Source organism: Epinephelus lanceolatus, chromosome 3, assembly GCF_041903045.1.
Source record: "Epinephelus lanceolatus isolate andai-2023 chromosome 3, ASM4190304v1, whole genome shotgun sequence".
NCBI lineage: Eukaryota > Metazoa > Chordata > Actinopteri > Perciformes > Serranidae > Epinephelus > Epinephelus lanceolatus.
Window position 1 is genome coordinate 29,924,314 of NC_135736.1, and position 16,797 is coordinate 29,941,110.

Genomic DNA, 16,797 nt, shown 5'->3' on the forward strand with positions numbered 1-16,797 from the left:
GGCTCGTAACTTAGATAAGAAAAACCTCCCAAGAACATTTGTGGCAGTGTTTAAGTCATTTTTCATCAAGTGTTTACATTGTTGTGTCCACACGCTTCAGCAGATACGAGGCCCCTTTCCTCCATGTTTACCATATATGCTCATGGCTAATCCACACTCAGTTTGTAGAACGAGCTTTGGTCAGTGACACAGCTCCAGCAGCATTACAGCGACTGCAACTCCACCTGACCTAGATCCACATCAGTGACTGCTCCTATGGGAGTCATTTTAAAGGCCTTTATTCTGTGAATCCTGGCTCCCATGTGTGCGGATGTTAGATTGGAGAGAGTGTGTGACTGTGTGCACCTTTCTAAGAATAACAGGTCTGAAGAACTTCCCAGAGAGCTGTTACCTGTGTTAGGGCGATATCCTGCCCGGCTGTGGTGAGGATAGGGAGGGGCAGACTGCTGGACTTCAGCCACAGCTCTCCTCTCTTGTTCCCACATCTCCACCTCAGACTCAGTTGTCCGGGAGCCCACGTCTGACACGTCTCCTTCCTCGCCTTCGGTGCTGTTCCTGTAAGGTCGCCGCTGCCAGTTCTGGATAGCCTGTTTACGAAGACCCCAATTCCTCGACCCGCCGCCGCCGCATCCAGGGGAGCGCTCGTAACCCCCCTCACCCAGCCGGCACTGCATGTGATAATACTGAGCCTCAGGACAGTCCTCCATCGGGTGCATCTCCACGCTGTCACTGTCGTAACCTCCAGAGCCCTGTGAGACGGATTTGATCCGCCCTGATGCTCTGCAGCCAAAGAGAAGGAAATGAACTATTAATAATGATTGAATTATGAGGATACTCAAACACACAGATTGTCCATCCCACATCCAATAACACCCCATACTGTATTCTGAATAATCACAATAATGAGAATCAATAAGTCCAGAAGTTAGCGTCGCCCTGGTTCCCTCGATAGAAAGTTAATGCGCTCTTTCCACTGGATTTTGAATTGCTGTAGAAAATTAAATAAAAGTTTATAATTCTTTGTACAGCAAGACAATCTCCACAAATAAACATCACTTTCATGACTTTTGAAGCTTAAATGCAATCGCCAGGAGTAAAAGTTAACATTAGACTATAAATGCAAAGCAGAGTTTTGTGTGATGATGTTCAGTCTCATTTAACCACTTGTTAGCAACCACCTTTTTTAAGACGCTGAGAAGCTTCAGAATTCAAGAGTGTGGTTTTCACTGACGTATTTTATGGTGTAGAACCTAAAACATGGAAGTCTCTCAGGCTCCGTGTCCACCAAAGCATTTTTTCTGGCTAAAAACGGCAAGCACTCCTTAGAAAACCCACAGCTGGAAGCATTTGAGAGCGATTTGGAGGTGCAGTGTTTTTCAGGTTATCAGACAGTTAAGTTGAATACTTTTTAAGACCCTTTCAGATCACCTTTTAACCAAATTTATGACAGATTTTTGGACAAGTCATGTCTTACTAATCTAAGCATCGCAGGTAAATATTGCAGGTAGTAGTGTATATATGGTCTTGTGCAGAGGTAGGTGTCGTGAAGGAATACGGTTATTAGAGTGAGTTAATTTATTCCACATTTTGCCAACAGGTAAATGTAAGCATGAAATAAAATGATAGTATTATAGTTTTTTAAAGATTGGTAACATTAGAAATGTGGACTTTTGCATAGAAAGGCTTGACTCATCTTCACAAAAAGAAATTAAAAGATGTATAAATTATATTAGATAAAATGTATATAGTAGTTAAGACCTCACAAGTTCAAGTTTATGTCTATCTAATGACTTCTAAGGCCTTATAGTTGCTGAGATGATTTGCGTAAACATGTAGTAAACATGTCGGCACAAGCTGAGTACTTGCTTTGGATGAGGAGAAGGGTGAAGCATGCAGGGAGAGAGGACGGACCCGCTGGCCTGTGTGGATTCATGAGATGAAACACAACATATATGCAGTATATCAACCGATTTTTCCTCAATTGTTGTTGTTCAGCACTTGTACATGTGAGATGTGACGGGCTGTCTTAGTGGTACATGTCCTTCCTCCACTGTTACTGAGGAGCTGGAGTGACAGTGACGAAAGTTGAACCAAAAGTTGAACATTTTTAAACACCTGGCGCTCAGAAATTCTTGTCCACAACTTACTGTTGGCAAGAAAGCAAATATGTGTGTCTCACAAAATGTTGAAGCATTCCTTTAATCCGTTCACGATGCACAATCAGCTCTGCTTTTTATAAACAAATATCATAATCAAGCCAAAAGGTGGGTGTTTGAAAAGAGGTCTATTAGGACAAATTTTAATTTAGAAAAAGCAAACAAATCACAAATATCAAAAAGGCAGGCAATAGACCTGCTCTAAATCCTTTGGTGACCTGTTCATTTCTGTAGAGACTTCACTCCCCTCGGCACAGTAACATTCTTAAAGGGTCCACTGAGGAAAACAACAGTATTGGTATTTCATTTGACTGATGCACTTCTGAAACCAAAATGAACCACAAGTTGATAGAGCATGACTGAAAAGGAACAGCTGTATTTCAGGGGATTTATAGTAGAACGAGGGCAGCTCTTGCACGTAAGTACTGCTGCTACAGTACTTAAAATAACCTCCGAATACAAGTAATGAGCAGTTACAAATATCAGCCTCTCGAAAAGTAGGCCATTTTTCTTTCTTTGCTTCATTTCTGTCGTCTCAGTGCTCCCTCCTTTTTCTCTCAGCATAATAAGAAGCTTCTGCATGCATCATTTTAGGAATAAAAATGAAAGAGAACCGCAGATGATACTGCAGGTAGCACTTATCAGCACTTACATGGGAAAAGGAGGCACAGAAGATGAGATGCATGTCATGCCACAAGTATAAATTTAGATTATGTAAAAGCAAAACACAGCAGTATGTTTATGGTTTTAACAATCGGAACTGGGTCAATGACAAAACTGTGATTCATTACAGTCTAATGAGCTTGTTGTGAAGCGGTAACCTGATGAAAACTGTCTGAATGTTTTGTCAACATTGAATCAAAAGCATGATGTAATGATCTGGATTGATCCCAATCACGGGAAGCTGGTGATTAGCAGTTGCTAATTAATGATTTCAAAGTGTGTATCCAGAATGCAAAGTAGTATCAGAGTAAATTAAAAAACAACTCAATAATCAGTGGAAGAAATAAACTTCCCCTGTGTCACCTCTTGTTTAATATACAAATCAAAATAAGCTTTACACTTAAATAAATAGTAAAATTTAATGTCCTGATTCTGATGGAGATGAATTACATTTAAATTAGAAGCTCTGAGACAAAACTCTGCTGCCTTGAATGAAGCACAGGAGCCTAAAAAAAACTGATTTAGACATTTTAAGAGGGAGATCCTATCATATATTTTAATGAGATCCACACATATTAAAACTGTTTCTATTACTATAATTACTATACACTCATTAGCCACTTTATTAGGTACACCTGTTCACCTGCGCGTTAACACAAGTAGCTCATCAGCCAATCACGGGGCAGCAACTCGATACATTTAGGCATGTAGACATGATCAAGACAACCTGCTGAAGTTCAAACTGAGCATCGGAACGGGGAAAAGAAGGTGATTTAAGTGACTTTGAATGTGGCATGGTTGTTTGTACCAGACGGGCTGGTGTGAGTATTTCAGAAACTGCTGATCTACTGGGATTTTCACACACAACCATCTCTAGGGTTTACAAAGGATGGTCCGAAAAAGAGACAGTGAGCGCCAGTTCTCTGGGCGAAAACACCTTGTTGATGCCAGAGGTCTGGTACAAGATGATAGAAAGGCAACAGTAACTCAAATACCCACTCATTACAACCAAGATATACACGTCAAACCTTGAAGCAGATGGGCTACAGCAGCAGAAGACCACACCAGGTGCCACTCCTGTCAGCTAAGAGCAGGAAACTGAGGCTACAGTTCACACAGGCTCACCAAAATATGATGACAGAAGATTGGAAAAATGTTGCCTGGTCTCATGAGTCTGGATTTCTGCTGCCACATTCAGATGGTAGGGTCAGAATTTGGTGTAAACAACATGAAAGCATGGATCCATCCTGCCTTGTATCAACGGTTCAGGCTGGTGGTGGTGTAATGGTGTGGGGGATATTTTCTTGGCACACTTTGAGCCCCTTAGTACCAACTGAGCATCATTTAAACACCACAACCTACCTGAGTATTGTTGCTGACAAATCTGCAGGAACTGTGTGATGCTATCATGTCAATATGGACCAAAATCTCTGAGAAATGTTTCCAGCACCTTGTTGAATCCATGCCGCAAAGAACTCAAGCAGTTCTGAAGGCAAAAGGGGGTCAAACCCGGTACAAGCAAGGTGTACTTAATAAAGTGGCGAGTGAGTGTATATGAAATATATAATACAGAAATTAGTCTCAGGGGTCCATGGCTCTCTGCCATCAAACAATGGATCACCCACTCTGATGTTGGGAGTGAACTTCTCAAAAGCGAAACAATTTAAGTATCTAGGGGTCTTGTTCACGAGTGAGGGTAAAATGGAGCCTGACATGGACAGGCTGTTTTGAGCAGCATCAGCAGTGATGCAGGCGTTGGGCTAGTGAAGAGGGAGTGAAGTTTGAAGGTGGTGGTGGAGCTGGTAAATGTTTCTAAGGGAAGGGATGTCTGGCAATGCCTGTTGCCCCCACGACACAGCCCCAAATAAGTAGATGAAAATGGACAGATGGACGGACGGATGGATGGATAATATAAAAAATTTTGGGTCATTAAAGAAACACAAACTGTAAAAAGAGCAAACTCTCTGAGGTACTTTGGTGTTGACACACACAGACTCATGACTGCATGATCATCTGGTGAGGTCAGTATCGATAAATCACTAAAACCATTGCACACTTGAGATTCTGACCTTCATCCCTGATGAAGACCTATTAATAACCAAAAGACAGAAGGCTTCGGGAGTTGTTATTGTGCCACCGTGTGTGCGTCGCGCCATCAATGATTCAATGGGGAAAGCCAGACAGGTTCTGCGTGACGTCACGTTAGGAAACACATTTACGTACCAACCGGGAGTGACAGTTGTGTTAGTCAGAGTGCTATGGCGCAGCCATGTGTCTGAAATCTCCAGCAGGAACACAGAAATACTTCAGTCACACCTCATGCAGAGAGACGTCCAACCTGCACCCCACTGCTCTGCCGCATGAGAGTCCGACTAAAAATGGGATCTACTCCATGTCAGAGAGTTCAATATGAGCGGAAACCTACGGAGCTGAAAAATGAAGGCAACGTGGAAGTGCCAAAACTGCAGTTCCTTGTGCCGGAAGCGAGTCGATCCCCACTGAACCTCCATATTAAAATGCCCAACTTTATAGCAGAAATAAACATGTTCACAGCTTGGTACAAAAAACAGTTTTAGTCTCTATAGCTAATTCACCACTTCATGACTGTATGGGGGTGAACATTTAAATAACTCACCCATTTACTTTTTATTAAGGCTTAAAGTTACACATATTTAAGGGTGGGGAAGCTTTAGTGTCATGCTGTGGAGTCCACTCCTCACTTCTCCACAGCTCCACCCTCTCATCCATATACAGTCACCTCTGGCTCCAAAAAATTCAAGATGGTGACTGTCTAAATGCCAAACTTGAGTCCATGAACCAGTGGATGACAACACGGTAGCTACATCCATTATTTTACACAGTATATGCTTCTATACAAAAGTACAATATGTTAATGTCAATGTCTGAGTGTGAAACAACAAGCAAGAGGATGATACACTTCATTTTCAGTATTAAACAAACTGCATGCAGTAAATCTGTTATGGTGTAAGTATCGCAGGGCTACAACTAACGATTATTTTCACGTCAATGAATCTAAAATTATCACAAAATGCCCATCACAAGTCCTCAGAGCCCAAGGCAACACCTTCAGTTTGTTTGTTTTGTCCACTCTATAACCAAAAATAATTCAATTTACAATGATAAAAAAACAAATTCTTAAATTTGAGAGGCTGGAACCAGCAATATCTAGCTTCTTTCTGGATCAATAACTTAAGCAACTATCATCAATAAGTTTTGAAAATAGACTATTTTTCTGTCAATCCAAATATAGATTCATCTAGAAATCTAATTATTATTTTAGCATAAAGAACTATAGTGTGAACCTGCCTTTCAAGCATACTCACTAGTGTATGACTGTTACAGAAACCTAATCTTGTATTTTATGTACATTATTATGTTTTATTTTTAATTTCAACAGATGTGTGAAAGACAAAATGATATAATATAAAGTTAAACAGGCTGTAACCACTTGTAAGTACTTCCACTGTTTTCATTGTTTTTCTGACTTACTCTAACCACAGCTGCCGTGCTTGCAAACATCTATACACAGGACTGACAAGTTGTACCCCAAAGGCCAGAGGCAGCGAGCACAGTAGATGGTGGTTAAAAGCTCTGCGGCTCCAGGGGTTCTGTTATATTTCCACACAACTGACAAACTGTGTTTCAGCAACATCAGCTCTCACGAAGCAGTAAAGAGGAGGTGCACCAAACGCAATTGTGAGCCAAGAGCCACAAAATCTCCAGCTGGACCAAAAAAAAACAAAAAAAACAAAACAAAACAAAAAAACAGAGAACCGGCCTTCTTTCCAAATAAATAAACAGACAGATGGACAGACAGACAGAACGCCTTCCTGAGAAACAAAATTATTCCTAACTAAAGCACATGCACAGTGGCAGTTATGAGCTCATCCTCTCTTTACTTCTGGGTGGGTAAGTGTACCAGTAAGTGAGGGTCTACGTGGTGGTGGTCTGAACGCAGTATATTTCAGAGGTGTGAAATCATGTGTAAAAGTGGAATGTGAGCAGTGTACCGACTTACCCTGTGCTGGGGGACGAACGTCGGTCTGACACTTGGTACATGCCTCTTGTGCTCCCAGAGAGGCTGGAGTTTCTCTGGAGAGACACAAACATGCAGAAATAAAAGTGTTAGTAGTGCAACTACTTAGTCCCCCTAAACTTCCGCTTCTATAAGCATCCTCTGGGCTAAAATATTATTTGGTTGTGTGAGGTTTCAGTATTACTTAATACTCTGGCTGTACCTTTAATTTGTTCAACAATCTGCATGAGACTTTCAGAAATGATCTATGTTCAGTATAAACCTGAAGGAGATGATGAATTTTTAGTCTAGTGTGTGTGAGTACTTGAATATGTGTGTGTGTGTGTGCGTGTGTGTATCTGTCTGGCCGCAGCTAATCTCACAAACTACTGGACCAATTAGCCTAATATTTTGTGTGCACATTCATGACGATGCTCAAGGATCTCTTGTGGCTGCAGTGATTCATAATTGTTGAAAAATGGGTTTTATTGACTGTTTTACATCGTCACTGACTGTTGACTCCTCACTCCTCTCAACTGGGTGGTAGGGGCCACATGTTTTCCAAGTTTCCAGGCCTTCGTTGTGGCTCAAAAATGGAAAAGTTTGGTCTTATTTTGAACAGGAGCATCTGCAGATTAATTCCACACCCATAATCTACTAAAGTTAGGAACAATATGAGATGAATTAGTCTCTGTTTTAATTATCTCTGCTGCCATCTTGGAAGCTGGAAGGGACAATTCCAACAGGCGCAGCTGCGACCCGGCTTTGTTGCATCTGCTACACGGTGTCATACCATAACAGGAGTGTTGCCTTATATTGTAGACTTGCAGATTTTGTTCATTTGATCATATTTCCTTGACATTTTTGTGCTTCTACCATGAGTAAATAAGCAGTCTATGTGGTTAAATGGTTTCCTGTTTTGTCTGTTTTAGTTGTGTTTATTGTTATTTCCTGCCTTGTTATGGATCAGAGGTTTCTGGCTGTGTTTTAGTCATTAAAAATACATTCATCCTCATAATTACATTTTATTTATATTTAATATACAGTGCCTGTTAGCAGGAAAACTTGATCTGCTCTGTGCAACGCGATGCAGCTTTGTTGAAAATAGTCGAGGTGTGTGTTTTCATTAGCTTCTGGGACACTTCTGAAACGTGCTGCAGCATGTCTGCTGAAATTATCAGAATTGCCAGGAGTGGCCAAGGTCAACTTGGACAGTCGCCTGGCAGAGATCTGCACTCTACTGAGGCACTTTTCTAGTTGTGATTGTGAACACATACATCCCCTAAAACATTATGAAAACAATATACTCAAGACTAAAGCACGAGCCATGCATCATATAATTTAAAAGCAGTTAGTGCGGCTATAAAAATTTAAATGGGTACAGAGGGCTGCTTAATAAATTCCCACTGAAAAGACAATAACAGTAAATCAAAAGGTAACCTATATTGCTGCTGTCATGGGAGGCTTCTCTGTGTGTGTTTCCCAAAAAGCTGTGACGGCTCATATGTTCGTCAAATAATCCAAACTGAAATGAACAACTCAAGCGATCTTCAAATTAAAGTGTTTCTGTGTGGTTTGATCTCACATGTACATTATGACTGGTGACAGCATCAGGCATAAATCAAGGACATCAATGGAGAAATTCCTTCCCAACACAATAGGAATAAAAGATGATCAGTCCCATATGACAAGTTGAGCAAGATGAAGCTTGTGAGGATTAATGTGATCATTTTCCCCCTGAGGGTGGCACAAAATAAAAGTGGGAGCGTTAAAGCTGTACTTAGTAACGTTAATGAAAATAACTTTGTCATATTTGCTGAAACCGTCACTATTTCCCTGCAGCAGTACATGAGACAGATAGTCTGTTCCTCCTGGTAGTGCTTCTAATGGCATTTGCTAGAATCAAACTGTGGCTGTTGGAAAACACAGCTGCCAATCATGTCAATCATGGCTGGTAAACTTTGGTAAAACTGTCAAACTAAGCTGCGCTGCTCAAATATGAATCAAGATTCTGTTACTGCATTGCCTTTCTCACCTCAAATGTTTTCAGAAACATATTTTAGTGTACGGTTTAGCTGTGAGAATGAGAAATGTTTGCTCCGGCCAATAGGCAGTGTTTCGTTTAGGCTCGACTGGTTCCAACATGGTGGCCGTGTTACAAATTTTCTCATTTTACAGCTAAACAGTAAACTAAAATATGTTTCTGAAAACATTTTTATGGTGAGAAATAGGCAGTAACAGAATCTTGATTCATACTTGATCAGTGATGCCTAGTTTAACAACAGTTTACGAGCAGTGATTCACATGATTGACAGCTGCGTTAGAGAATCCTCAGCTCTGACAGGTTGTTCACTCACATGTAGTGGATTCTTGCAAATGCCTTTAGAAGAACTAAGAGGAGGCAGAGGAACATGATTTTGATGATCCACATAACCACATTTTACTGTGTGGATATAGTGACAGTTATTCTTATAAATGTTACTACAGCTTTAATGTACTGAGAAAATGTCACCTCCATTTCACTGTATATTTTTTGTATTAAAACAATAAAACTCTTGATACTACAAGAAAGAACATTTCATATTAGTTCAGTGACTGTTGTTTAACATTCCATAAACTACAATGTTGTTCAACAGTGACATTTTGATCTGGTGCAGGACTGATATCATTATAAATCATAATCTGTGGCCATGAATAGCCAGAACAAATTTCATTTAAATCCTGTCATTGTACATAAATATCTTGTGTCCAAAACTGATGATTTGTCCTGAGGGTGGCAGTACAGAAAGGGCTGTGGACGGTCTCAAATGTAAAAGGGTTCACCCTCTGTGGAGTAAGAATATGCTCAATAAAAGTTCTGTACCCAACTCAGAATTATGTCAATCAAATCAAATTTGGCTGCTCAATACTAACTGTATGGTCCATTTTTGCCATATAAAGTTTGAGCCTGAACATTAAGGGTGACAGTGCTGTTCACATAATATAGTAAACATGCTTAATTAGCCCTCCATGCTAATGCATGCTAACTACGCTAAAGAAAGATTGTTAGCAACAACATGTTTTGTCGACACCAGAGATAAAACAAAAGAGGTAAAGTTATCTCAGAGCAAAGCCTCTCTTCCTCTGGGCAGTTGTCTCCATCTCACTCAGACTCACCCTGGGTCTGGGTCTGCAGCTGCCTTAATTGGAGATCAATGTGAAAGTGAGGAGCGCTCACTCTGCTGCTACAACTGTGGACTGAAACGTCCACAAAAGTACACAGACCGACAAAAAAACAACAGCAAAAGACTGACTGCTCGAATAAAAGAATGGCAGTCGACTGAGAGGACTGCAACTGATGATTGTAATCTTCGACTTTCAGGGGACACATGTACTTTATACAAGTGAAAGCTTTTCCCTAATAGTGATGCTACAGGAGGCCACCAAAGTCATTAGTAATAATCCATTGGGGATCATGAATATCCGTGACTAACTTCCTGCCAATCTGGTCAGCAGTAGTCCAGATATCTTGCGCCTTTAGCATCTTTCCTACAACCTAAAATATTTGGTTGTAGCTGTGAAAACACGTGAGAATTCTCTAAGTGTATTTGATGGTGGGTGTGCAGCTTGACTCTTACCTTCTCTACTTGCCTGAGAGCGAAATCCTCCTAGTCACTCTTTCATACACCTCTCAAAGCTGCCCGTGCATTGAAGTATGCTGTGTGTAGTGTTTGTACGTGTGTGTATCTACGCGCGTGTGAAGTAGTGCCAGGTGGAACTCAGTGTACCAGACTGGCGACGTGCCACAGAGGGAAAATGTGCACAAACACAGACACTGTCAGTCCCTCCCTCTCTCCCTCTCTTTCCTTTTCTCTGCTTCTACTCACACAGCTTGTTTCTGGCCTAGTGCCAGTGAAAATGGACCATGGAGGAAACAGGCGAACACCATCCATGGCTCTCATTCCTGGCCAGCCTGCAGTGAAGGCAGAACAGGGACAAATCTCCTAGAAATGGATGGAACAAAACGCCTTCAGCAGAGGGGAAAACTCCAATCTGGTGACTGAAGTTTGGTTTTAAACTCGAGTTTTTCCCTCTTCTCATCCCTCCATTAAAAGGCCAAAAGTTTATGGCACACTCCACTTGAATTTAAGTTACATTCACCTTGCACTTCCTGTGAAGAAAGGCATTAGATTCAGTCTGAGTTGAACTAGAAAGTCAGCAGGAAACAAGCCATCCATCCCTTCTCTTGCTGCCAGTCCTAAAATACCTCTGTGGCTCTTAAACCTGTCTCCTAGGAGATAAGGGCGACCTCGCTGATGTCGTGACAGAGAGACGGAGAGTGAGGTTGTGAGGGTGTGGGGTCGTTTGGGTGACATCTCCGGGCTTTCCTTGACAGTGTAACAAGGTGCCAACCAGTCTGTGACTCCACACTTGTACTTGTCATGTTGATTATTCACAGTCCTACGTGAAACTGACTGATGTTGAAATCTAAAGAGAGGATGTCTAAATTTAGGCGGCAGTGTTTTGGGTCAATCACAGGTCAACAAAAAAATTCATTTCAAATGTATTTGACTAACACAAAAAATATGCCGTTGAACAATTTCAGATGTCTTTGCAACAGTTTAATTACAGCATAACAAAGAGGTATCACTTACATAACTCACTGTACTGCATGACTTTATTAAGTGACGTCGATAATATCTCTGCACTCAAGGATAGTGATCTGAGGAGAGGATTTTTTTTTACTGAGATTCTCTCAAATAATGAGCCAAAAATGAAAGAGCTTGTTCCTCTCAGGCAGATCTGTACCACATTACATCTGATTCAAAATCACGCTGGAACCTCGAGCAAGAGCAATCGCTGGTTTCCATGGCAGCACGCGGATTTGTGCAATGAAACAGGTCACCCCTCTTTTGAGAGGTGTTGGATGATAATTTGAATAAGTGACATTTTTAAGGACAGAAATTGTCTGCTTTTAGAGTGTTATCATCGTGTAATAAGGCAAAAGAAGAGGAGGGGGGGATGCCACAATGGAAGCTGTGGAAAGCCTGGAGGCAAAGGGCCCATCTCCAGCTTCCGGAGCATGAGGAAGCTTTTTGTGCCAGTATGCTCTCTGGTCAGGATGTTGTCTGCTGCAGAGCTTCACTATTCATGCTGAATGCAAAGCAGACAGGCTTCGAGCCTCTACTGTAGTTTCACTTTATGATTCTGTTGCAGATGAGCATCACATACAATAGAAAATGCTGTAGATACAAACATATACTATATGGCAAAAAATCTGTAGACATCCATGTCTACATATTTTTTATGTAATTTTGGTCCACGGCTGTTTTTATGGTTTGAGTTCAGCACCTTAGTTCAAGTTAAAGACGGATTTCACTGCTGGGATGATGGTCTCTTCATAAAACTGTCCTGTCTATGCAATAGAAAGACATGAATGCTTTTGAAATTGGTTCTACATGACCATAGAAATCAGTGAAAATGGGATGTGTCATTCACTTTTGCTCAAGAGGTAGAAAACCTACAACTACCAGAATGCACTGCACCACACCACACCAATACACGCTCCAGCTGGCAGGTGGCATGATGCCAGCTTGGCCGTTTTTTCATCAGAAAACCATACGGCAGCCGGCTGGTGACAACCAATCTCAAATTACAGCTAAACAGTACACTAAAATACGTTTCTGAAAACATTTGCAAGAAATAGACAACGCAGAAACAGAAGCCCCTTTTACACCGCCAGATTTTCTGCAAATGTTGGGCCGTTTTGGCGGCAAGCTGCGAGCGTTTAGACACACAGAGCCGGATTGGCAAGTTGATCCGAGGTGCCCAATTTTCCGCCTCATAGGGTAGTCATATTGGCGGAAACTTTTTGGTTTAAACAGAACGAGGCGGCCTTCCGCCATGGGAGGGGCTGTTGAAGCCTTGTGGGAGGAGCTGTTGATGATGCCGCATGTGCGAGCCACTGGCGGTGGATTAACAGGAAACAGCTGATAGCAGGAATGAGCAGCCAGTAGCAAGAGGGAAACGCAAACCTGACAGACACTGTAAAGATGAGCAATTGGGGAGACAAGGAATTTCGTGCCCTCCTTGCCCTCGCAAATGAAGAGGCCATTAACCGTCCAATAACAGGAACGGTGAAGGACGGGCCAACTTACGAGAGAATTGCCGAAGGACTGACCAGCTGCAGCTTCCCTCCCACGTCACTGTTTACGTCACACGCTGTGCTACACATTTTGTTTCTTGCTCACGCCCCCCATTGCCCCAAAAAAGGCGCATTCTATATAAACAAAAGTAGGTAGGCGGCATTTTGCTGCATTCCCCGATTTTGTTTTTATACTGCCAATGCTGAAAAAGACTGATTGGGCTGCACAGTTCCTGTTTAAAAAGGGCTATAATCTTGGTTCTTATTTGATCAGCACCTAGCTCTATCATTTGACCTGAGTTTGGTCTGGCTTTAAGAGAGAAGGGCACTTCTGTCTCTCTATTTGCTCTCTACTCTTTGTGTCTGTGCTGGCGGACAAAATTTAGTTTAGTTTTTCTTTTATTTAACCGGTATTTAACCCCACAGTCCCTTGATATAGAAATCTCTTTCTCAAGGTCAGAACTGGCCAAGACAGCACACCAGCTACAGCTGAAATAGAATGGGAATAAAAAGACAGACAGCAGACAGGAAAATAGAATCATCAAACACTCACAGAAAAGACTAAAACCAGCTTGAAAAGAGCAGCTGCATTTCTCAGTTACCTGGACTTTTAACATGCTTTTAAATTCTTCTAAGGGAACCAAAATATCATGATGTAATTTGCAGGTAACTCAGAGTTTAGGGAGCAAAGTAGAAGGCTTTTTCCCCAGCTCAGTGCAAATACTGATAAAATAAATACCTGGTTAAAAAAAAGCTAACTAGTGAGAATGCTTGGTGCTGTTGGAGGTCTGCATCAGGAGATTACACATATATGGGGAAAGTTTACCTATCAAGGCCTTGTTTACAAAGATATACAAACGAAGCTGTCTACAAAAACCTAATGACGGCCAGTCTACAAAGCATAATAGTGATGGCTGGATTGTGTTTAAGTGAGCCGAGTTCATATGCTCAACGCCAGGTCCATAAAGAGATGGAGTCCACATTTTGGGTAACTTGACTGACCTGCACAGAGCACTGACTTTAACCCTATCCACAACTTTGGGATGAAACGGAAACAGCAAGCCAGATCTCATCAAACAACATCAACGCACCAACCTCACTGAGGTCTTGTGACTGAATGGGAGCAAACTCCTGCCATCAGGTGTCAAAATCTGTGAGCAGAGGCTGTTTGAGCATTGTATTAATGTCCATGTTTTTGCAAAGAGATGTTTAACATCACATATAAAAACGTCGTGTTTTGGTGTCCACATTCTTTTGGCCAGGTTGTGTATTAAGCCAACTTGTAATTGGGACATTGAAAATCTGATGGACTAAAGAAAAGAAACCAAGATCATCTGTCAGGGTAAGTCACACAAAACCTAAATGTTTTAGAAAAATAAAATCCCATGTACAACTAGAGCACTTGGAAACTCAGAGAGATTTTATTATTTTATCCACTTCGCTTCAACCGATCACCACCAAAATTTTATCATCTGTTCCTTGTCCAATTAAACCCTTCCTGAAAATTTCATCAAAATCTGTTCCAAACTTTTCGAGTTATTTTGCAGACAAACAGACAAACAGACCAACGCCGGCGAAAACACAACCTCCTTGGCGGAGGTAATAATTTAAAGGGTAACTTTTTTTAACGTGGACCCTTGACTAAAAGCAAAGAACAGTTTTTGAAATTAGTCCGATATTGAGTGACAGCGCTACACCCCACCCTGCAGCAGTGAAAAAGGTTGCAATGTAATGTGAAAGGGCAATTGTGCACCATTAATTCACATCCACTAAAATGCCACTGACATGTTTAGACTGATTTTCTTTTCATTCTTTTTTTTAAAGATACTTTTTCGGGATTTTTGCCTTTCATTGACAGCACAGTATTAGCGTGAAACAGGGAGAGAGAGGGGGGATGATATGCAGCGCAGGGCTGTGGGTTGGAATCAAACCCCTGGCTGCTGTGGCAAGACAGAGCCTTTGTACATGGGGCGCCTGTTCTACCAGATGAGCTACTGGGTACCCCTAGATTGATTTTCTAAGTGTTTGACAACAGGATCCCTACAGAGATAAACCTGTTTGTCAGAGTAAGAATATTTTAGTTTATCCAGAAACAGCCCAGAAATTGCTACTGTATAACCAACCAGACTCCATTCAAATAAACATTAACTTTAGCACTGTAAAACAAACTTCATTCAAAGTTAAGAGAAACAAAATAAAACCAACAAAAGCCATCTTCGTCCTTCCACTGTTTCAACAATCATTGCCTGTGCTTTGCTTGAAAGAAACCCTTAATTCACCCAGTTAGATGTGAAAATATGATAGCTCTATATACGTTAAAATTAATGTTTACTGAATGGAGTCTGGTGGGTTTATCAATAGCAATTTTGGGGTTATTTTGGGTTTAAAAAAAAGGATCTTACTCTTTGACAAAAATGTCTGTCTCTGTAGGGATCCTTTCCATAATGTTGTCATACTTTCAGAATAATAATCTGAACATAACAGTGGCAAAACAAACGCTTTTACTGGATGTACACTGCTGGTGCGATGCAAGCATGACCCGAGTGGTTACACTGCAGCCTGTTTCTCACTAAATACTGGACCAGTTTTGAATACTGTTGTCTCCATTCGTCTCTTGGGCCTAAAAGCAGGCAAAGTATGGTTGAAATAAGGTTGAAAAATACCACATGTACCCTTTAAGCACCCATTTCATATCCATACCTTGTGATTTTAGGTCATTTGTTATTTCAGGTAACAAAAATCATCTGTGCAAGGTTTAACTTAAGTCAAGCTAATGTAGTCAACAGAAAGCTAATGACTGACTGATTCCTGGAACAGAAGAAACAACTAATGAGCTAAATGACTCAAAAGACCTCACGCACACGTTCAGACCACATTTACATCCACACAGTCACGATCTTCTGTTCTACTAACAAACACCGAGCCTGTAGGTTGAATTTAGCACAGTATCATCTTGTCTTGCATGTGTGCAGATTTTGCGGTGAATCTCATTTACTGGATTTCACCTGCTGGTGTGTGAAAACACGGGAATGTTCTGGACAGTTACCGCACTTCGGCTCTATAAAGAAGAGCAGACTTGTTGTCTCGGGCATCTTCAAGTCTATTATGGGCTCGACATTACTCAATAAAATCAATGCTTATGCACTATTCAAAAGCAAAAAGCTGCTCTGTCAAGGACTGTCGGAAAGCTGGAAGCAGCATACTGAGGAGTGATGGATGGTGAAACAAGAATTCATAGTTTATTATAACATTTAAAATATGTCACAAAATCAGACCTGAGACATTTTTTTTATACTGCTGTCTGTATTATGATGCAGTTAAATGTGATCAGTGTTAATTTGTGTATTATATTTTGTATATTTGTATATTATTTTGTTGCACAGAACAGGAAATGTCAAGATAGTCAAGATATCCTCACCTGGCGTCCGTTGCCCTTTGAGGCCTGGAGGCTGCAGCGACCCAGGCTGCCATTTGGCGTGGTGCCACAGCTGCTGATGATCTGCAGCTGTTTTTCAGCGCGGTCCGCACGGTCCAGCAGCTCCTCGATGAACTGCTGCAGCCGCACCTTGGCATTGGCTTCACGTGCTGCCGTCTCCTGAAGGAACTGGTCAATCTGGGCGACTTCCCTGAGGGCAGAGAGGGGAACGGAGATATTTATAGGACTTTCTTTAGGCTCAGCTGTGAGCTCTATTAAAACCTTTTTTGTCAATCTGTTTCATTTGGGGGCAAATTACAGATCTGCTGAACCTCGCTTGTGGCAAAAATGTACTTTGCTGCAGTACATTTTTTTTTACAATCTCTCACATTCACATTCGCTG

General features: G+C 41.4%; 1 protein-coding gene across 2 annotated transcripts in view; it reads right to left on the reverse strand.

The window, feature by feature from the left end:
• Positions 1-16,797, reverse strand: part of fbxo41 (F-box protein 41) — a 76,724-nt gene that overhangs the window by 12,312 nt on the left and 47,615 nt on the right. For both annotated transcript variants that reach the window (XM_033624845.2, XM_033624843.2), the window contains exons 4-6: positions 16,398-16,605; positions 6,859-6,932; positions 392-780 (exon numbers count right to left, since the gene is read on the reverse strand). In XM_033624845.2, the coding sequence (XP_033480736.1) occupies positions 392-780; positions 6,859-6,932; positions 16,398-16,605 (671 nt within the window). The remainder of the gene's footprint in view (positions 1-391; positions 781-6,858; positions 6,933-16,397; positions 16,606-16,797) is intronic.